General features: G+C 43.9%; 1 protein-coding gene across 1 annotated transcript in view; it reads left to right on the top strand.

Annotated features, from left to right (window-relative positions):
* col28a1a (collagen, type XXVIII, alpha 1a) overlaps nt 1-22772 on the top strand; it is a gene marked incomplete at both ends in the record, with an annotated part of 45582 nt that overhangs the window by 20178 nt on the left and 2632 nt on the right. Inside the window, 23 exons of the mRNA XM_084312417.1 lie at nt 6262-6315; nt 6405-6473; nt 7001-7069; nt 8670-8738; nt 8904-8972; nt 9087-9155; nt 9273-9341; nt 9439-9507; nt 10107-10178; nt 10400-10468; nt 11092-11163; nt 12550-12618; nt 12903-12971; nt 13879-13947; nt 14040-14108; nt 14982-15050; nt 15444-15512; nt 15688-15756; nt 16442-16522; nt 18145-18180; nt 18274-18310; nt 19287-19841; nt 21784-21923. Of these exons, the coding sequence (XP_084168543.1) occupies nt 6262-6315; nt 6405-6473; nt 7001-7069; nt 8670-8738; nt 8904-8972; nt 9087-9155; nt 9273-9341; nt 9439-9507; nt 10107-10178; nt 10400-10468; nt 11092-11163; nt 12550-12618; nt 12903-12971; nt 13879-13947; nt 14040-14108; nt 14982-15050; nt 15444-15512; nt 15688-15756; nt 16442-16522; nt 18145-18180; nt 18274-18310; nt 19287-19841; nt 21784-21923 (2082 nt within the window). The remainder of the gene's footprint in view (nt 1-6261; nt 6316-6404; nt 6474-7000; nt 7070-8669; nt 8739-8903; nt 8973-9086; nt 9156-9272; nt 9342-9438; nt 9508-10106; nt 10179-10399; nt 10469-11091; nt 11164-12549; nt 12619-12902; nt 12972-13878; nt 13948-14039; nt 14109-14981; nt 15051-15443; nt 15513-15687; nt 15757-16441; nt 16523-18144; nt 18181-18273; nt 18311-19286; nt 19842-21783; nt 21924-22772) is intronic.

The following is a 22772-nucleotide window of genomic DNA, read 5'->3' as shown; positions in this document are numbered from 1 at the left end:
AGTTAACAGCTGCAGTTCTGAATCCATATGCAGTTAGTTTTATGAGCAGCAACTCGTGATCTATGAGGTCAAAAGCTGCACTGAAATCCAGTAGTACAGTACCCACCATTCGCTTCCTGTCAATTTGTTGTAGCCAGTCATCTGTTAATTGTGTTAAAGCTGTACATGTAGAATAACCCTCCTTATATGCATGTTGGAATTGAGAATGTATACTGTTTTCTGAGAGGTAATGCTGAATCTGTTTAAAAACAAAACCTTCCATGATTTTGCTTAAAACTGGCAAGATACTAATAGGTCGACTATTTGCTCCATTAAAAGGCTGTTTAGCATTTTTTGGAAGTGGAGTGACCTTAGCTATCTTCCACATTTGAGGAAAAACACCCTCACTTAGACATAGATTAAAAATATGACACAGTGGCTTTGCTACAATTCTGGCTGCCAGCTGGAGCAGTTTACCATCTAAGTTATCATGACCACAAGGTTTGTCACACTGTATGGACAAGAGAAGCTTTTCCATTTGCTCTAGATTTATATCCATAAAATCAAATTCACATTTTTTTGTATGCATAATATGCTGTTTAATTATTGATTCAGACAGCTTACCATCCACTGGCAGCATTTGATTCCTTATCATCTCCACCTTATCAATAAAATAATCATTAAAATGATTGGCTATATCTCGAGGTTTGGTAATAAATCCACCAGCTGCTTCTATAAACGAGGGCATCGTATTTGTTTTATTATTTCCCATGACCTCATTTAAGGTTCTCCATAACTTTTTGCTGTCACCTTTAATTTCTTCAAACTTGGATTTATAGTATTGTTTTTTCTTCTGTGTATTCATTTTGGTGACTTTGTTTCTCAGAAAACGGTAGGCCTGCCAATCATCCGAGCCACCGGATGCAATAGCATCCTTTTTCAATTGATCCCTCTCTTTCATACAGCTTCTCAACTCCAAATCAAGCCAAGAGGCTTTAGTTGTTTTGACTGTTAATTTCCTCATAGGGGCGTGTTTGTCACAGATGGATGAGAACAGTTTCATAAATAATTGTAAGGCATTCTCTGTACTCGTTAGTTCAGTCACATTATCCCATTGTATCTCGTTCAAGTCTTCAACAAACACATTTTCATTGAAATTATTGTACATTCTCTTGTATATAACTTTAGGCCCAGCTTTTGGCACCTTAGTTTTCCTTGCTACTGCAATAATGTTATGATCACTAAAGCCTACTGGCACAGATACTACTTTTGAACACATCTCCACAGAGTTTGTGAAAATGTGATCAATGCAAGTTGAAGATCTTCCTGTGCACCTGACGTTAACTCTGGTTGGTGCATTCACAATCTGTGATAGATTGCACACATTGGCCACATCACTTAATTTCTTTTTTAATGTACATGTTTTGGAGAACCAGTCAATATTAAGGTCTCCAACAAAATATATTTCTCTGTCAATATCAGTGACTGTGTGTAGCATCTTGCATATATCTTCAAGGTACTGTATGTTTGAGCCCGGTGGTCTGTAGCAGCAGCCTATTAGAACTGGTTTCAGGTGAGGTAGATGAACCTGTAGCCATAGCATTTCCACACCAGGTGCACTTAGATCTATTCGTACTTTAACAGGTATATGTTCTTGAATATAAAAAGCAACACCTCCTCCATGCTTATTTCTATCAAGCCTGTATAAATTATACCCCTGTATTGCAACCTGATTGTCATCTATTGATGTGTCTAGATGTGTCTCAGATAGGGCTGTAATATGTAAAGCATTTTCAAATAGGACAGAACTCAGTTCTTGTACCTTGTTTTTTAGACTACAAATATTTAGATGGGCAATTCTTAGTCCCTTCTTCGGTAGTTGTAAAGTCATTATGACATTATGATGGATGATCACTCTTCGGTCTTGAACCCTGTGGAAGGCCCACTTGATCAGGAGCAGGGACCCCCAGAGTTGACTGGGTGGGCACTCTGTTCCTCTGATGTCGCCTGGGGCTTACTGAGCGCCCCTCCTGTCACACCATGTTCACCTGCTGGTGGCCTGCTGGCCATCTCTGGCATGGCACCTGCTTTGGTTGAGACTTGGAGGCTTTGTTGTTGGCCAGGTGGCTGTTGAATATCTTCCTGGTCATCAGCCCTCTTCTTTACTGGTGGGCTGGTCCCAGATTCTGAGCTTAGTGATCCAATTTCCCTCTGTCGCTTCGCGCTTATGGCCTTTGCAGGTTGGAAATAAGATCGAATTGATGATGGGTCAACTTCTGTCTTACTTCCAGAAGAGTTGGGTCTTTGACTGGTTGTCCTGGTGTTCTCTTTGACAGGTTTGTCCTGACTCTCTTCATGTCCTTTCATTGCTCTCTTGGTCTCCTTCTTTTTCTTATTCTTCTGTTTGTTTTTCTTCTTGGTCATGTCTGTAGCTACAGTAGGGACCTCATCTCCTTTCCCCTCCATGGTTTCAGATGCAGTCACCTCCTCTATCTCCTTCCCCTCCTCCATCTCAGACTCCCCTTCCTCACTCTCGATTGGCTCTGTCACATCTTTAGAGGGGGGAGGTTTTTCCACATACTTGTTGTAGGTCTCCTCAATGACTCTAATCGACTCTTCAGTGGCTGGACTGTATTTTGGGTTACGTTCACTGTCATGTGTCGGCTTGCCATGCTGTTGTATGTTTATCTGTCCATAGTAGAATACCTTAACCCAGTGTGTACCCATCTTCACAGACAGAGGAATGTTCTTGGAGGGCATGGCTTCTATGTAGACCATCCGGTCTCCATTGGAACAGTTTGTCAGCTGGTTGTTGTATCGAATCATTCGTTTCATGATATTGCCTACCATCTTACACCCTCTTTGACTCAAAAACTCAGTCATAATGCTATCATCAGCAGATTCAGGTAGCTCTTTAATGTTGATCTGAACTGCATTCTGATTAGCCATGCGTGATTTAAGGCTAAAAGGGTTGTCATCTTTCAGGTCAATATGTATTCCACGAACCACGATTCCTCTCATAAGGAGTTTGGCTCTTGCTTCTTTATCACACAGGTAGATACGCCAGAGTGCTCCAACTCTTTGCACTGACCTTAGATGATTTGGGTGGACCTCCTGTATGAGGCAGTGGTAGATCTCTCCTTCTCTCACTGGTTTCTTGATGGACTCATCTCTTGTTAGGATTTCCCTCTCCATAATGAAGACAGGGAGGATTGCTTCATTTGTCAAGTTGCGCCCAGCCACCACACTCCATGTGTCCTCTTTGGCTGGGCCCGACTCAGCCATGTTGCCTTGTTTGTGTCACCGATGTCTGTTTACTTGTTGCCAGATGCCTGTTTCCAAGCTCCAGCCGAGAGGCAGGAGCTGGAAAACACAACTGCTCCACAGCCCAAAGTCGTATGTAGCACAGGTTCAAGGTTTAAAAAAGAATTCCACTGAAAATGAGTATGAAAATTAGGTTTTTGTCCACAAAAAGTCAGGGGGAAAATACAAAATGGCCGTCCCCGGGTGTATGGTGCCTTGCTGCTGCTAGGCCTCACTCAGATGGAAACTGGAGTTTAGGCTCAATCCAAATTCAGTCCCTGATTTGAATTAAAAATCAAAACTGCTCCTTTGCAAGTTTAAAAAATCCACTTATACACCACTGATGAAAATTGGTTCAAAGAAATACTGAGGATTGTCTAGATTTTGGATAGATTGTTCCAACACTACTTGACCCTAAAACAACACACGTCGGCCCCTTATTGTCCGTGAGGCATACCTGTGCGTCTCCTCTCTCTTGCACCAATCCGTAGGTGCGTCTCCCGTCTGCCAGCTCCATGCTGTGCCTCTCCAGGTGGAAAGTGTCGTCAAAGTTCTTGAACCGACTCCTGTCGTTGATGATATGGGACGACGCACCTGTGTCCACGATCAGTCCCCTCCTCTGGGCTCGCTGCAGCTGGGCCGGTCCGGCGGTGCACGCCGTCCGTGCCCCGAAAGCGCAGTCTTCCTGTCCCATTATTATCCGGGCGTCGTCTCGATCCGTCTCACGTCGACCGTTGCCGCCCTCGTGTCCACTGTCGTCATCCTCTCCACAGCCGTCTTCTTGTCCGTAGCCGCCGTCTTGTCCGTAGCCGCCATTTTGTCCGTAGCAGCCATTTTGTCCGTGGCCTCTGTCTCGTCCTTGACCGCCGTCTCATCCATGGCCGTCATCTTGCCCATGCGCGTATCGCACGCTCTGGTCGTGTTTTTTCATGCGCGCTCTGTCTGTGTGCCCCGTGGATTTGCAGAAGCTACACCAGACAATCTTTGTGCAGTCGCTTCTCCGATGGCCTTTCTCTCCGCATCGCCAACACGGCAGTTCCGTCGTGGTGCTGGTCCTCTCCCTTGGCACCCTCTCTCCCGCCTCCGCGGCGGCTGGGTCGGTATCTTCTGAGGCCTCGAAGTTCCTTAACTTAGCCTTGAACTGTCCCAACGTCATGTCCGTTGAACCGTGTATTACCAGGAGTGTGAACGGTTTGTACAGCTCTGGTAGTCCTCTCATCATCATCGCCATCATTAGCCCATCGCTTGATGCTTCTCCGGCACTCCTCAATGGCGTCGTGATCTGCTCCGCTCTGTTGACGTATTCGGTCACAGTCTCGGTGGGCCCCTTCCTCAGGGTCGTTAGTGCTATGTAGAGGGCCACGACTCTGGGTCTTCCTCGCCCGATGTAAAGCTCTCTCAACACCTCCAGACTTTCTCGGCCTCTGTCTTTAGTGTCGCGGAATATCAGCCCCAAGCTGGTGTCGTCGAGCAGTGGCGCTAACTCACAGTACGCGTTTGCGTTACGCTGGCCGTCCAGGGCTTGCTCTTCTGCCGTCAGTTCTCCCGTGGGGCCTGCCAGGATCGTCTCCTTCAGCCCCGCACCGTGCATGCAGCATAGCATGCGCTCTTCCCAGAGCTCATAGTCCTCTGCTTTTCCATTGAATGATGGCCATTTGCCCCTTCTCTTGTTTTCCATCCTCTTCGTTGGTGGTTGTTACGACCCTGGCTCAAGGCACGCAACCTATGTGCAAAACCGACACCAAAACCCAGTGCTCTAACTCAAAATGCTACTATAGCAAGGAACTATTAATGTAAATGTAAACTAATGTACTAATGTAAACCCAACGGACACGGACTGGAAGAATGTGACAGCTCTCCCTCTAAGCACCGACTCTGCATGTGTGTTACTAGGGCTGGCTTTAAAGCTCCCAGCAGGTAACCAATCAGCACTAATTGGCTAATTGGCAGCCCTCACCTGCATGCCCCGTGACACAGGAGTAATCAGGCCTGCCTGCACAGTGACACAGGAGTGATCAGCTCCTGGTACATAACAGTGGTAGGCTTAGCTTTAGCTCTTGTTGGCCTAGCGTCTAGCCACGCGGTGCTCCCGGCGCTAACCTAGCCTATACTTTAGCTAAGCTTGCTACAGTACCCTTATTATTTCGCCCCGGCGTTATCTGGGCCCATAACCTGTTAACAGAATTCGGCTATAGGGCGACAATAATGTGGTCAAGAGGCATGGTTTCTATCTTGAGCCCTTAATCGGCGTGGTTTATTATTCACATGGCAGAGCAGTTACACTACAGGTCTTCTCTCACTGAGAGACTGGGGGAAAGAGAAAGAATGGGAGGAGACATCTGTATTTATACTCGCCACATGGTGGTGTACCTGAGTGGCTCCGCCTAGAGCGCCCTCTAGTGGAAAGTTATATATGCAGTTAGACAGTTACTGGTGGAAACAGTTATATATGCAGTTAGACAGTTACTAACAATCCTACACAGAACCTCTTACCTCAACACTATTAACAAATACTTAAGTCATTAGTAAGTAATTTCTAGTAAGTGATCTATTAACTATTTATAAGGCACAGTTTCAAATCATTAACCAAATATTAACAAACATTTAATAAGTCACTCAACAGTTTGTGAATGATCTATTAACTTGTTACAAGGGATTAGTTATTCTAAAGCGTTACTATTTCTTATTAATTTATATTTATCCGAGAACATTTGAGCATCTGCCTTCTACCACTGGTCACTGAGCAACTCCACTGGAACAGTTGGGTGTTAAAGGTGCCTTGCTCAAAGGCTCTTCAGTGGTATACACTCATTCATTTCTGATTTATTCATTTCTGATTTCCTTGCCGGTTCCGTGGGTTTGAACTCAGAACCTCCCAGTGTACCTTTTACCAGTCACAAGGTTGCTCCGGATTTGACAGAGGAAAGTTGAAGTTTAAGCTGTTTCTGTGTTTCTATCATTGACCTTTCTCTGTTTCAGGGGCCAAGTGGAGGACCAGGAGACCAGGGCTCCGAGGGACCAATCGGACCTAAAGTAAGGCAGCTCTAGCAGTCAAAACAAAAAGGTGCCCATGGTTAAATGTGTGGCATTTATTTGAAAAATATGTATTTCCTTCTCTATAGGGCGATCGTGGACCAAGTGGTGTAACTGGACCCCCAGGGGATCCAGGCATTGGGTTCCCAGGCCCTAAGGTAAATTCAGGTTTGGCAGAACCACAGTGATGGATGGGATTTTTTTTTTTTTTGATTTTAAGTCTTTATTTCGAACATGCAATGAATACAACAAACAATAACAAAAAAAAGAAAAACAACTCAATCTGCATGTTCGAAAAGGAGTAGGAAGAAGTATACACTTATTTAATCCTACCCCTTTTCCACTACTCAAATGAGTGTACTATTTTAAACATAAAAAAGAAAAGAAAAGAAAAATATATATATATATATATATATATATATATATATATGCAAAACAAAAAACAAAAACTATATATGTATAAAATAAAATAGAAAACAAAATAAAAATGTAAACACCCGTGAATATCAAGTCCCTTCTTCATCCCTGTACCTTGTGAACATAATTTCCTTATACATCAGTTTGAATTGTCTCATGTTTCTATTTCTTAGATGGATAGGTGACGTTGTGTCTAGTGTGTAGTCTAGTGTGTAGTACACTGTGTTTGTAATGTTATATCAGGCGACTAAATCTGACTATGTCTTAGGGTGACAAGGGCAACCAGGGAAGACATGGTCCTCCCGGGCCAATGGGTATGGGTGAACCAGGCTTACAGGTGAGTTTTCAAATCTTTAAATTAAGGGCTCAAAAGATGAAGCACCGCAGGTGAAAGGTGATTTTGTCTGGAAAGGTCCATTTCAATTACTGTTTCATAAAGCATATAAAGCAATGATCAAAAATAATCATAAATATAACCTTTTCACACTTTTGTGTGAGTGGCATCATTTCAGTAGCTATACCAAGCTACTAAAAAAAATAAAATAAACAATTCTCATAATGATATATTCCCTGTATGTTAAGTTTCCAACTTAACTTGTAGATACTGCAGGAGGAGCATTGCAATCTGGTTAGAAGTGGTGGAGAGAATAAAGGCTAGCATATGAATTGTAATTCCTGGTTAAAAACGAATGAAAATGGATGGATTATCCAAGGGGGGGTCCTGGGGGGGGGAAGAAGAGCGAGTAAGAGCATATGTATGTATTGTATTGTATTGCAAGTATTAGGTATATATCTCGTAAACTACATTTATATTGATTCAAATGGAATGTATAATCCTGACTTACTGTGGATATTTACTGTTAATGCTTGTGTGTCTAATTGTATGTCATGTTTAAAAAAAAAAGAAAAAAGAAAAAAATGTAGATACTGCCACCGATTTGACATGGTGCTTCTTAAGTTCTCCCTCTCCAGGGGAAGAAGGTGAAGAGGGCGCTCTGGTGACAAGTTCGGCACAAATAACAACCTGTATAGTCAAAGTACTGCCTCCAGGAGGAGTTAACCATGAACAAATATTGAGTGAATAAAACATTATAAACAACCTAAATCCCACACAGAAAGGTGCTTTCATAGGTCTAGTGCTTAATTAATAGTAGTGCTTTTATAGGGCGGTCAGTGGCGTTCGTCACCAAACCCCGGAGCGGCTAGATTCGCCTGTTCGAATCCAGCTCACAGCTCCAGCGTGTCACCAGCTTGGCTGGCCGTTCACACTAATACAATTGGCAGTATTAGAGGGTGGGAGAAGCTGGCGGGGTGGGTCCGGGTCATTGTAAACAGCGACTCCTACAGTTCGGTCGGGGCGCCGCTAAGCGCGGATAGGACTTGAGTGGGATAGTGTGATCCTTCCACACACTACGCCCTCTCAATGAGAGTCCGCGCTGCCAGGTGAAAAGAAGCGGTTGATTGGCTGGACGTGTGTCGGAGGAAGCACGTGATAGCCTCCACTCTCCCAGACCGACTGTGGGGGGTAAGTGCGCAGCGACCAGGAAGGGGATTGGGAATTGGCATAACGACTAACATTGGGATGGGAGAAAATCGGAGGAAAATGGAGAAAAAAAAAAAAAAAAAAAAAAAAGTAGTGCTTTTATCACAACCAAGTATCACAGTTTTAGCGCTCAAACCTGCACCAAAACTAAGTGCACCAGGGCTGGACGTAGAACAAACACCAGAAAGAACCCCCTGCCACCACCACTCTGCAACAAAACTAATGCAAAGGAAACCTGCATAAGACAGCCACCAGGCTGGCCACTAGGTGGGACTCTTTTTCCAGCAATTATCTTATGGTTCCACAGTTCTACTGTTATGATGTTGTAGCGTGGAGAGTATAGTAGCAAGGTAGAGTCTGTTGATTCAATCTTCAAATTGTGTCGATTCTCCAGGGTCCAATCGGGCCCCTCGGGACTCAGGGGTCACAGGGGTTCCCAGGAGAGGGTCTGCCGGGCTCAAAGGTGAGTCACATGTCAACCACGTTTCACTCAAAATCAACAACGGACAGGTGATTTAAGACCGAAGATGTCCGTGAGACTGGACACGTTGTCTCAACAGCACTTCCTGTGTTCGAGAGGGTTAATGCGTACAAGCCTGCTGACGCTCCCATGTGTTCTTTCCTGCAGGGTGACAGGGGTTACGAGGGCCCCAAGGGCAACCGGGGACCCCCGGGAATCGGGTTCAAAGGTGATAAGGTAGGAACGGTTTCACCTGTTAGCCTGGCAGGTACCACACAGACAATCACAACAGCTACCGTAGGGTGTCTGTAAAGAACGACCTGTCTGACCTATCACCTCTGACCCCTTCAGGGAACCACAGGAGCCTCTGGGCTGCCGGGGCTGATGGGATTTCCAGGGGCAGGGATCCAAGGAGAAAAGGTGAGGCCTATGGGACATTTCATAAACACTCTTATCTTCCACTTGTCTCTCTTCAATGTAATTACATAATCAATTATGATTGGTTCAATAATGAATGTTACACTTTTCTGTCATTAGGGAGACCACGGGCCAGCGGGGCCTTCTGGTCCCAGAGGACCTCCTGGACTGGGTATCATTGGGCCAAAGGTTGGTGTTAGAAGTGTGACAACATGGAGTCCAATGTGATGATAGATATGAGCGATAAGTCTTATTCTGATGTGTTTCGATTTGCTTTCTTCCACAGGGAGACCAGGGTTTCCCAGGGGAGCAGGGGCAGCAAGGCGAGAGGGGGATCGGGGAGGCAGGTCCAAAAGTGAGTAGAGCAAATACACTTTTATTAGGCCTCTAGTCTAGTTCATTCGAATGACTCCTGAAATGTTCAGGGAAGATCCCTGATTGATTGATTGATTGATTGATTGATTGATTGAAAACTTTATTAACAGATTGCAGAATGGGTACAATACAGTACGGCTCAATACAAACAACTGCTAAGAGGATGCAGACCAGAAAAATACTTTTGTCTTGTTTACATCAGGGTCCTCTATTTTCAATTCATCAAGACATTTATGACATACATGACATACAAATATACAGTACTGTGTAAGAAAAAGAGATCATAAAAAAATATACATCCAAAGGGGAAGAAACTGTACATTGGAGGGGGTTGGGTGGCTGGGGGTGGGAGTTTGACATTTACCGGGGCCAGTTTCTAATTGCAGCCACCCGTAGGTGCTAATTGAGAGCGGTTTTGAAGGAGGGTAGGGATTCACATTCCTTTACGGCTGTGGGTAGGGCGTTCCACATTATTGTGGCATAATTGCGAAGACTTTCAAGGTCCAGTGGAATAAAGCATGTTTAATAGAACAAACAGTGAGACGCACTGAGGGTAAATACCTGTGGTGTTCCTTCCAGGGGGAGCTTGGGCCGGAGGGGACGGCTGGGATACCCGGCTTTCCCGGTGAGGACGGAGCTGTCGGGCCCAAGGTGAGCCGGCTGCTTATGTACCGTAAGGTCAAAGGTCACAAAGAGCCACCATTCATCTAATCACTGTTAATTGTAGAACTTTTCTTTTACCCAATGTCACGTTGTTCCACAGTCCAAATGCTCAGGTCATTTAGAAATGAGAGATGTTGATTATTCATTGTAAAATGTTTTGTCTTGTTACAACTCTCTTGTCTCCTGGCCTCCTGTCAACGGACCTATAGGGTGAGATGGGGTTGCCTGGTTTCCGAGGCACAGAGGGATCCCCAGGGAAAGGGATTCCCGGAGAAAAGGTGCGATCAGCCATTTTGTTTCGTCCCACATAGTGCAGATGCCAGGCTGCGGAAATATACTCTGTGATCTGATAGAGGACATCCTGAAAACATAACACTCAATGTACAACGTGAGCAAATATTGCATATGGCCATATGGTCTGCGTGAATGATGAGAAGAGAGAGCTACGTTTGTGTATGGGTTGTTGACACGATACACGTTGCTCTCCTTCTATCCAAGTCCTTAAGTCAACCTTTAAGAAAAATAGATCCTTAAGTCAACATTCCACAAAGAAAGCACACCTTGACTTTGATTCACCTTTCGTTAAAGGGATGTTCAGTGACCTTTATTGATGTCATCCTTCTTGCTAGCAAGAGCAACACAGCGAGAGTAACACAACATACACAACAACAACAAAATTAACCTTACTGTCATGCACTTATACTATACTAACCTACACTGTAGCACTCAACACTTTGACGAACATTGTTACTCAGCTGATAGAGTTGTGCCCTTCCTGCTGACTTGTAAGTAGCTTTGGATGAAAGCGTCAGCTAAATGACAAAATGTTAAATGTAAAATGTAAATTCTTTATGTTGAAAACGACAGTAATTGACTCAAGAGTTTTTGTGTGTCTCTACAGGGAGACAGAGGTGACCGCGGGCCGAGGGGCCTCTCTGGCTCTCCTGGACAAGTTGGACCTGCGGGGGCCAAGGTATCCAAACACGGGTGGTTGTAGGCCTGCAAGACATGGCCTTTAATACTGGGAATGTTAGGGTTAACTGCTGTCAGCTCGCTAGGTGGGATATACAGACTGGGGTCAGGTTCAGACAATTGTTTTTATGTCGAGGTTTAAGGTGAGGTCATGTTTAATGGTGGAAAGGGAGACATTGGGTTTCATGTTTGGCTCTGTTTTTATAAGGGGGGGGGGGGTAGAAATTCTCCAGGTTAATTGTAGGTTTGTTTCATACTACAGCTAAAAGGGGTCACAGTCAAGTTAAAGGGGAACACCGCTCAAATTAGGAATTTGAATAATTGTTTCCATGGCCTAGGAAAGCACAAACGATGTTCGTGAACATGAGCTACTCTCTCCCAAAACCAGAAACGAGAGAAGAATCAAACTTGTGATGTCATCAGGTATAGAGTCTGGAGCTGCAGCCATTGACAATGAATATGAGACCGATTTTGTGGATGTGAATGTCGAAAGGTTTTTAATACCCAAATGAGCTGTATGATATTGTAGTGTTCTCAGTTCTGAAATACAAAATGTACCCATAATACTCAAAACATTGGGTGTTCTCAGTGTCATCTTGGCCATCTTTCACACTCTTCTTTTGGATTTGGGAGAGAGTTGGTCATGTTCACTATTGTCTTAGACCAGGGGAATAACATGGTGGTGTTCTGTGTCATGAAAGATCTGCTGACAGGAACAATGTCCTTTTAGGACAACACAACTATTTAGTTTTTTCACTTTAAATGAGCTGTATTAGTATTTTAAACTCTTATTTGACTAGACCAGCGGTTCTCAAACTACGGGTCAAGACCCAAAGTGGGGTCGTGGGTAGGTGACAGTGTGCACATTGGCAAGTAAAAAAAAATATATATATATATATAATTAAAGAAAATAAATTATAATTATGTTCTGGCAACATATTTTGGCTAAATATGCCTTGTTTTATAAATGTGTATTGACAGCATAGTGCTGTAATTAAATGTTATAATAAATATGCATGATCAAGTTCAACGTGTGCTTTTATTTTGATATTCTTTAATTCCACGTTGAAATTACGCGATACGTGTGGGGTCGCCAAAGAAAACCCTAAATAAAATGGGGCCATGGTATAAAAAGGTTTGAGAACCCCTGGACTAGACGCTTACCACCACAGCTGCTCTCCAATCTGGGCTCTGTGAAGTAAAGGCATTTGAACGTTGTTCTATCAGAGCAACACAGTAGTCTACCAGCCATGTCCTCACCTTGAGCTGTCAAAGAGGGTGTGAGGAATAAGTTTGTTGTTTGTACATATTATCACAGATTATTTATGAGGACATTATTTAGGATGTGTTTGATAACAGCTGAGTTGGACAATGTCTTTTGTTCCAGGGAGAGCCTGGCAGTCTGGGAATGATGGGTATACCTGGGCCCCCTGGGCGTGGCCTACGAGGGACTAAGGTAATGTTAGTAGGCATTAGTTCCTCGCCTAATTTCACGCGCACACATGTATGCAAGCACCACGCATACTGTGAGGGGTGAAAATACATTTATTAATTAAATGTTTTATTTTTGTATTAATTCTACAATATACTCATTTGAAATACAAGAACGTCATATAACATTTTGCTTACATTTACTGGTAGTAAAGGATTTGTGAACTTTTTCCACGGATGCATATGTCTGAGTCGGTGGCATTTGGTGAGCAAAGCGGTGACGTTAGCCTCTATGTGTCCACCTTCCAGGGAGACTTTGGACCGGTGGGACCACCTGGCCCAGTAGGAGAACCTGGGGTTGGGATCGCTGGGCCTAAGGTAATGCGAATCCAAATTGGAAAAAAGAAAACGCGTGACTTGTTGTAGTTACGGACAGACGCACACATGCAGGATGGTGCTGTGACTTGCTGTAGTTACGGACAGACGCACACATGCAGGATGGTGCTGTGACTTGCTGTAGTTACGGACAGACGCACACATGCAGGATGGTGCTGTGACTTGCTGTAGTTACGGACAGACGCACACATGCAGGATGGTGCTGTGACTTGCTGTAGTTACGGACAGACGCACACATGCAGGATGGTGCTGTGACTTGCTGTAGTTACGGACAGACGCACACATGCAGGATGGTGCTGTGACTTGCTGTAGTTACGGACAGACGCACACATGCAGGATGGTGCTGTGACTTGCTGTAGTTACGGACAGACGCACACATGCAGGATGGTGCTGTGACTTGCTGTAGTTACGGACAGACGCACACATGCAGGATGGTGCTGTGACTTGTTGTAGTTACGGACAGACGCACACATGCAGGATGGTGCTGTGACTTGCTGTAGTTACGGACAGACGCACACATGCAGGATGGTGCTGTGACTTGCTGTAGTTACGGACAGACGCACACATGCAGGATGGTGCTGTGGAATCCATCACACGGGCGTAGATCACGAGGACGTGCTTAGGAGAGATGCAGGAGTGGAGAATTCTGTGGAGCTTGCTGTATGTATGGATGACCGAGAAGACTGGAGACTCCGTTGTCAAGCTCGTTTGAGGACCCCGACCAAATGACCCCGACCAAATGATGATGCACACATGCAAAGTTATTGGCTTGCGTTTGCTTTTAGAATGGTTACATTTTAGAGGAATAATCTGTGTTCTGGGAATTATTGCACAATGAATATGAGGTGTTTTGATCATGCCGGTGTCATGTGTGTGCTTTTTCGTTCAGGGTGACATGGGGAACCCAGGGCTAGCGGGGGCTGTAGGGGTGAAGGGAGAAGGCTTTCCAGGACAGCAGGTGAGAGGAGAGAGAGTTTTGAATACCAGCGTGCAGTATACTAACTTTGGTATGTGAATGAAACTTACAAACCTGTTTTACTTGATTGACAGGGGCTGTCAGGGTTGCCAGGGCAACAAGGGGAGATTGGACCTGAAGGCAAAGGATTGCCCGGGCCAAAGGTTAGATCACTCTCTCACATGATGTCATTAGAAATAATCTCTCTCTATCTCACATTCATAAGCACATGTGCATGATATGTAGACATATGCACATACTCACACTCACATTCACACATAGAACCCACACAGAGCAAATCCACATTAATATGTACTGAGATGTTAAAAGTGAATGACACTCATTTGAAGAATTCACATGTTACACCTGTACCACGGGACAATTCAGTCAGTATTTGTGATCATGCACCTGAGTTTGTGATGTCTCTGGTGAACCTGAGTTTGTGATGTCATCTGGTTGTAAAAATCAGTGTATGCTCTAAGAATGGGGCACTGACTTTGTATTAAGTTCTTACACCCAAAATAAGTTGATGTTCTAGTATTGTTTCATTCATTCATTTATTTTGTTTCGTACATGGGGGTACAGTTAATCTTTGCACAATATCTTTTTTTTTAACATGATACACCCATGGCCGAAAAGGAGCAGGATGAAGAAAACTTATGTTATGCTCTGAGCCAGAATTTAAACCTCATTTTGGTGTAAGAGTTCACACAAACATTTTATGAGCACCACAAAGACATTGTTAACCCGACCGCTCAGATGGTCTGTGACTGTTACACAGAACCATCTGGGAAGTCATCCTTTAAAACGGTTTGGAATAGGGCCGGCACTTAACAAAAAATAAACATTGGCAGGTGATTGGATCAACCATCTGTCAATCATCATCTATCACTAGGCTATCGAGAAAACGTTATTTGATGCCATAGCAACATCTATGCTAACCTCTTCAAGAACCACCATTGTTGTCACTGCCCCATCCACTGTCTAAATATGCTAAGTAGGAAGTAGATTCAGTCAGACTTTGTCTTGTCTCTCAGGGGGACAGAGGCTCTGTTGGGATCCCAGGCCCATCCGGTCCTCCTGGAATTGGCCTTTTCGGACAGAAGGTTAGTGTCTGTCTGCGTCAGTGTTGGACAGTGACACTTTATCTGAGTGACCTGAACACAATAAAATACCATACATCAGATACGCTTCCCCATATAATGCTATGGTCCTATATTTAGAGATGTGTCACACATGTAGGTTTCATTTGGTTGGTTGGAGGGGCACAAATCAGCATGTGTGTGTATGTGGGCTGAAGAGGGGTGGGGTGGGGTAGGGGGGGGGTAGTCTGGGAGGCTGTTGTGGCACACAGACAAAGGGAGAAACAAATGCGTTAAACAAATGCTTATATCACAGGGATATACTCTTAAGAGATTACATTCAAATCTCACCTGTTCACTTTCTCTCTCCTCTACCCTGGCTGGGACCTGGGTGCTCGGTCCGTTACATGTTCCCAGGGTTCCACGGGTCAGCCCGGGCCTTCAGGCCTATCAGGAATCCCAGGAGAAGGTATCCAGGGCCCAAAGGTAGGTAGTAGTAGTTAGCCTCCGAGTGGCTGGGGGCTTGAGAGCTTCTGTCCAAAATGACAAATGACACCTCGTCTTACAAAACAATTGCTGGAAACAAATATCCTGTGGCATACAGTAGGTAGAGTAGCATAGGTTTCATTCTTCTAATGCCTTGTCTTTGTCTGATCTGCAGGGAGAGCCTGGGTTTCAAGGGCTTATGGGCCCTCGGGGGCCACCAGGGGACGGTCTTCCAGGAGAAAAGGTACACACAAAACAAGCACATCATTTGTGATGAGCTGCAACCAATCTGGCTACGGGAAGTCCCCCACAACCCGAGAACTATAGGCATTACCTTCATGTAGTTATCTAGTGGCAAAATGAGACTAAAGACACACTTCTTCAATTATTATCTGAAATGAAAGAATTATAATAATAATAATACACTAACCTTACTGTCATGCACTTGTCCTAATATACTAGCCTACACTGTAGCACTAAACACTTTGATGAACATTGTTACTCAGCTGATGGAGTTGTACCCTTTCTGCTGAGTTGTCGTACAAAATGTGTCGCTTTGGATAAAAGTGTCAGCTAAATGACAAAATGTAAAAAAATAAAATAAAAATAAGTGATGTAAAACTGTAAACCAAGAATCACTGGAAAAGTGCAGTCACTCGAATGAAAGTAGGACATTTGATCATAACACCACCATGTGTCGAGAAAACACAAATGTATGCACACTTCTTCCCTATCATGGACAAACATGGTTGTCAAGTTTGGTGCAAATGAGGACAGGTCACTTCCTGTTTATGATGCGTTTTTCCCAAATTCAATTGAATGAGGTGGTCCTACAAATGTGAAGACGTTGGTCCCTTGATGCCAGACACCAGGTTTATTGTAAATGCTCTTGCTGCGGTGATAAACAGTGCTGTGATATATACCCACAGGGCGACAGGGGCATCTCAGGAGACCGCGGGAGGAAAGGAGACAAAGGGAACTTTGGTGAATCTGGATCCACTGGACAAATGGTACATGAACACATCTGGCTCTATCACTGGAACCATGAACACATCTGGCTCTATCACTGGAACCATGAACACATCTGGCTCTATCACTGGAACCATGAACACATCTGGCTCTATCACTGGAACCATGAACACATCTGGCTCTATCACTGGAATCATGAACACATCTGGCTCTATCACTGGAACCATGAACACATCTGGCTCTATCACTGGAACCATGAACACATCTGGCTCTATCGCTGGAACCATGAACACATCTGGCTCTATCGCTGGAACCATGAACACATCTGGCTCTATCATTGGAACCATGAACACATCTGGCTCTATCCGTGGAACCATGAACACATCTGGCTCTATCAGTGGAACCATGAACACATCTGGCTCTATCATTGGAACCATGAACACATCTGGCTCTATCAGTGGAACCATGAACACATCTGGCTCTATAGCTGGAACCATGAACACATCTGGCTCTATCGCTGGAACCATGAACACATCGGGCTCTATCACTGGAACCATGAACACATCTGGCTCTATCGCTGGAACCATGAACACATCTGGCTCTATAGCTGGAACCATGAACACATCTGGCTCTATCGCTGGAACCATGAACACATCTGGCTCTATCGCTGGAACCATGAACACATCTGGCTCTATCGCTGGAACCATGAACACATATGGCTCTATAGCTGGAACCATGAACACATCTGGCTCTATCGCTGGAACCATGAACACATCTGGCTCTATCGCTGGAACCATGAACACATCTGGCTCTATCGCTGGAACCATGAACACATCTGGCTCTATCGCTGGAACCATACACACATCTGGCTCTATCGCTGGAACCATGAACACATCTGGCTCTATCTCTGGAACCATGGACACATTCTCACATTCCATACCAATTTACATTTTGAGGTCACGTTTCAATTTGATTTTGATTCTTTATTCGTTAAAATGTAATAATACTACAGATATATATATATATACCACACAGCTTGGTTGTACCCGAAAGATTGTATTTCAAAGTCATAAATAATGAAAATGAGCCTTCTATATTATGCTAATAGTAGTAGCCATGCCATACCACTAGTTAAACTGAGAGAAAAAAGAGAGATCTAGGGAAGAGAGCGAGAGAATCGTCGATACAGTTTAAAATTTCGATACATTGTATTCAATTTAGTTTTTTCCCCCTAAATATAAAATGTTGTATTGAGATTGTTATACCCCTACTTGGCTCTAACAGTATTTATAAATTATACTCGTTTTATTCCCCTTGTTGTACTGGTGGGGGGCGGGGGTTGGCTGAATCAGAGCATTTCATACTAAATTCACTTTCAAATAGTACAACCTTCCTGGTACTCGTTGCATTGCTCACTGTGACAAACCCGACCCACCTGCTACTGCAAACAGGTTCAAACATACGCTGAAAAGTATTCTGTTAATTCTGACCATAGCCATATTTCATCTTGGCAATATAGATCTGTACTTTTTATTAGCAAATGGGTAAACCGTTGCCATGTGGAGCTGTGTATGTTCTGTGCTTTTAATAATACAAAATGAGGCTACTTCATGAGTGATATTGTCTGCAGTAGCTGTCCCCTAACCTGGGTTAAATGTCACAGGGAAAGCAAGGCGAGAAGGGGGAAACTGGATTGACCGTGAGTAAATTGCAAGAACAGACACACAAAATGATCACATCACATCAGAGTATTCACATCAACATCTTGATTCATTTATTTATTTGTCCACAGAGAGATGAAGTTATCAAAATCATAAGGGAAATATGTGGTAAGTCACTATGGAAAGATTTGGCTCTTTGTGCGGCAGAGATTTACCGGTATTTTAATTCTGATTGAAGTTAAATTCTTGAATAAGTATCTTTCTTTAATTTTTTTGGAAAGCTGGAGTACCTGTTTATTTACATTTACAGGAGATTGATTTAGCAATGAATTAGCCTACTCTAGTGCAGCTGTGTAGTTCTACAGGGTAAATGAGTCATATACTGTATATTGCCAGAGACCTCCAATTGTCACTTGTTATAGTCTACCTATCAATATGTACTGTTTAATTATAGATTACTCTATTCACTAAGTACTCACAATTTTGTCTCACCTGCGGCCTGTCATCTCAAAGGTTACCTAATGATTTACTGCCTGCTATAGGTATTAGGGCGTAGAGAGTCATTTGTGAAGTTGACTTGATGCTAGGGCTGTCACTTTAACAAACAATCAAATTCGAATAATTCGGTAATCTGGACGTTGTGGACAGCGACTGCTACAGGTCGGTTGGGGGACGCCGACACAGCAGAGACAGGAAGTGGCGAGGGTAGTGTGAGCCTCCCACACATTACACCTCGCCAATGAGAGTCCGCGCTGGCAGGTGAAAAGATGTGACAGGCTGCCTCCTTGTGTACCGGAGGGGACACGTGATGCAAGGTTTCTATCCTCCCTACAACCGACCAGTGGGGAGCATATGCGAGCAACGTTCAAGACAGGGGAGGGGAGAATTGGAAACACGAAATAATTGGGATGGGAGAAAAATAAGGAGAAAAAGTGGATAAAAAAATATATATATATTATAATAATCGAATTCGAATTTCTCCCTTCAAGTTTGAATCTCGTGTTTTTAATGTAAATTCGAAAATTAAATTCGGAATTCGAAAATAATGTGACAGCCCTACTTGATGCATTCAATAATCCCCCACTGACATAATCCCTCTGTTTGCATTTCTTACCTCAGCTTGTCTCTTCTGTTTGCTCTGCAGGCTGTGGTCTGAAGTGCCGAGAGAGCCCCCTGGAGCTGGTCTTTGTGATCGACAGCTCCGAGAGTGTGGGACCGGAGAACTTCGAGCTGGTGAAGGACTTTGTCAACGCCCTCATCGACCGCGTGTCCGTGAGTCGCGAGGCCACGCGCATCGGCGTGGTGCTCTACAGCCACGTGGACATGGTGGTGGTCAGTCTGATGAAGCAGTCCAGCCAGGACGACATCAAGGCCGCCGTCAGGAAGATGCCGTACCTTGGCGAGGGAACCTTCACCGGCAGCGCCATCCAGCGCGCCAACCAGCTCTTCCAGGCCTCGCGGCCGGGCGTGAGAAAAGTCGCCGTGGTTCTAACCGATGGCCAGGCGGACCGCCGCGATGCCGTGCAACCGGAAGACGCGGCCAGTGACACTCATGCGGCCGGCGTTGAGATGTTTGTCATTGGCGTGGTGAATAAGAGCGACCCTCTCTACGTAGAGTTCCAAGCGGAGATGATGGCTCTCGCCTCTGAACCCGACGAAGAGCATGTCTATCTCATAGAGGACTTCATGAAACTCCCCAGTAAGCAGACATTCCCCAAATAAAAGAATAGTTCTAACAAGCCAGATGAAAAGATTCCACCACTCTCCTGACCCACTCAGTAGATTAATTAGCTCCGCCAAGGAGGTTATGTTTACATCCCAATTTGTTTGCATGTATGATGTCTGTCTGTAATCTGTAAATGAGATATTGAGAAAGGTAATGGACAGATTGCCATAAAATTGGCTAAGATTATGCATGACCCCTAGAGGAAGGAACCTTTTGACTTTGCTTTAGCATCACCATGAGGCCAAACTTAACATTTTCAAATGAGTGTATCTCTCTTACAGTACAGTCACAACATTTGTTTTGAACATTCATGACCCCTAGAGAAAGAAACCTGTTTATTTTGGTGATGACCTTTCATCTGCTGCTACCATCAAGTCAAATGATAAATCTTCAAATGACTATGTGTGACCGATCGTATGTTACTCCTTCTGCATTGTGTTAAATATCGATGCCTTGAGGGAGTTTCGAACCCAGGTCAGCCGCACCGCAGGCGACAGCATAGACCGCTATACCAAGAGGTGAATTCACTTCTTGGTAACGTGTCTATGTGTCTTTTAAGGGGATGTGAGTTTAACTCGCAGTACCACTTACTGCCACAGTCACTTCACAACACACGTCCATCGTGACTGTGGATATTACTCACGGACCTCCGTTATATATGTCCAGACTCATCCTTGTAATGATACCCACAAAAAATATACTCAGAGATGCAGCTCCTTGTCGAAAACACATTTGCCATAAGGACCTATGTAGTCTGCCATATTGGATTTGATGCCATTCATATAATTCCTTTTTTTTTCCTATTCCTCCTGAGCTATGATTCTCATGAAACTTTCTGTGTGGCATTTAGGCACCAACATCTTTACATTTATTATTTACATAGTTGATAGACCAAACCGTTGGACCACTAGATCCAATCACATTTTTAATAATGCATGGTAATAAAGCAAGTGATGCTTTCCTTGTGAAAGCTTTGTCCGATTAGCACCGAACTCAACAGCTATGTTTGTCCGACTATATTGAGGAGCCTTGTGAAGTTTTGAGTCATTTGGCCTCATGGTCGCGCTGTTATTACAACACTAATAACATGAACTTAACAGCTTCTCTGATCATGATGACATTTGAAATCTGTTGTCCCATTGTGATATCCCATTGATGGTATCAATATGTATTATGTCAGTAGTTGATGAGTCAAACCATGTGACCCCCAGATCCAATCACATTTCAGAAAAATGCATGGTCAAAGGGAAGTGATGTAATTGTCAACAATATGTCCGCTTTGCACCAAACTTAACAAAATATTTTTGGTTGTACGACAGTGTGATTGATGTAAGGTAATATAACCATTGTCGATACATAAAACATGGACTTACACCCTGGGTCTGTTGAGATCTAGGCAATTATCGTTTCTGTCATCTATCCAGTAAAATGTTGAGTGTGAAACTAACAGCAAAGTGATGGGATTAAGCCGTGGCTCTAATGTCCGCTCTCTAATGAGGGCATTCGTTCTTTTATTGGCTTGCCGCTATGGATGCACTGATACCAATACCAGTATCTCAATCAGTTTGTGTGCAGTGACCCTGAACTAAAGGTCATAAACATAACATAAAATAAACATAGTGAAATGGCACTTGGTGGCAGATGATAATATATAGTTTAGGACTATCAGTATCAGCAGTGAAAATGTACTATTAGTACATCCCTACACTCGACCTATCTCAAACCCTGCCCTCTTTCTTAATCCTCCAACTGTCGCGACCCCAATTTTGTGAGCAACATAAATAGTTTGATCTTTAGACTTTAATATCTGATCAACTCAAGTCATACCATTGTGGGGGTTCACAGGATGTTAACACAACAGCAAACAACATAGTTATTACTGCACACTGATGACAACTTGTTTCTTTTGGCACAGCTCTGGAGGGCAAGCTGCTGAGCCGTATCTGTGAGCATGACGATGGCACACTGTTTATTCCAAACTCCTTCCTCCCGTATGGGCCCAGCCATGAGTTCTACACAGACACTCCGGAGCTACACGAGGACGACTTCAGAAGAGTGAGTAAAGCACATGAGTCAGTTCAGTCAGGGGAGACGCCATTTAAACCAAGTCTTATCATATGGACCCTATAGTTGGTTAGAAAGCTTGACCAATTGACTAACTAGCAAACTAAGTTTCCACTGGCTCTTGTGCTTCAGTGGTACTAGCCCACCTGCTGAAAGTCTTAGTAGCACCACTTAAAGGAACATGCCAACATTTTGGGAAATGAGCGTGTCGTCTTTTCCAGAGAGAGACAAAAAGATAGATACCAGTTTTATCTCTGTGCGTTCAGTAGAAAGCTATCTGGCTGCATGTTAGCCTAGCTTAGCACAATGAATGGAAGCGAACATGACCGGTTAGCCTTTGGGAGAGGTGTTAGTTAGACAATGCCTAGGCTAACCGGTTATGTCCGCTTCCATTCATTGTGCATTCATTGTTCGGGGGGGGGTTACACTAAGGATGGCTCCAGTGTGTCATCAAGCCACGATTTCTTGAGTCACAAAAAATCCTGAACACAGAAATGGTCAAAACAGTTTAACTCCACAATTCAGTAACTACATAGTTTGTGTATAATGTGTTGAGAAACAAATCTCTCAATTTACTTTACCCAGACGTTAAGTACAGTATACATATTAGAATACTCTTAGAAGAATAAATCAGTTTAACAGATTTTTTACGGGGGCCAGTTTCGAATTGCAGCCTCCCGTACTCTTTGAGGGCGGTTTTGAAGGTGGGGGGATTCACATGATTTTACGGCTGTGGTTAGGGCGTTCCACATTGTTGTGGCATAATTGCGAAACGTGTTTAGTCCCTTGTTTGAGCCGAATCTGAGGAGAATATAGTAGAATAGCAAAAGTTAGATGTGA

This window comes from Notolepis coatsorum, assembly GCF_963971535.1.
Source record: "Notolepis coatsorum genome assembly, chromosome: 4".
NCBI lineage: Eukaryota > Metazoa > Chordata > Actinopteri > Aulopiformes > Paralepididae > Notolepis > Notolepis coatsorum.
This window is presented reverse-complemented; position numbering and strand designations above follow the sequence as displayed.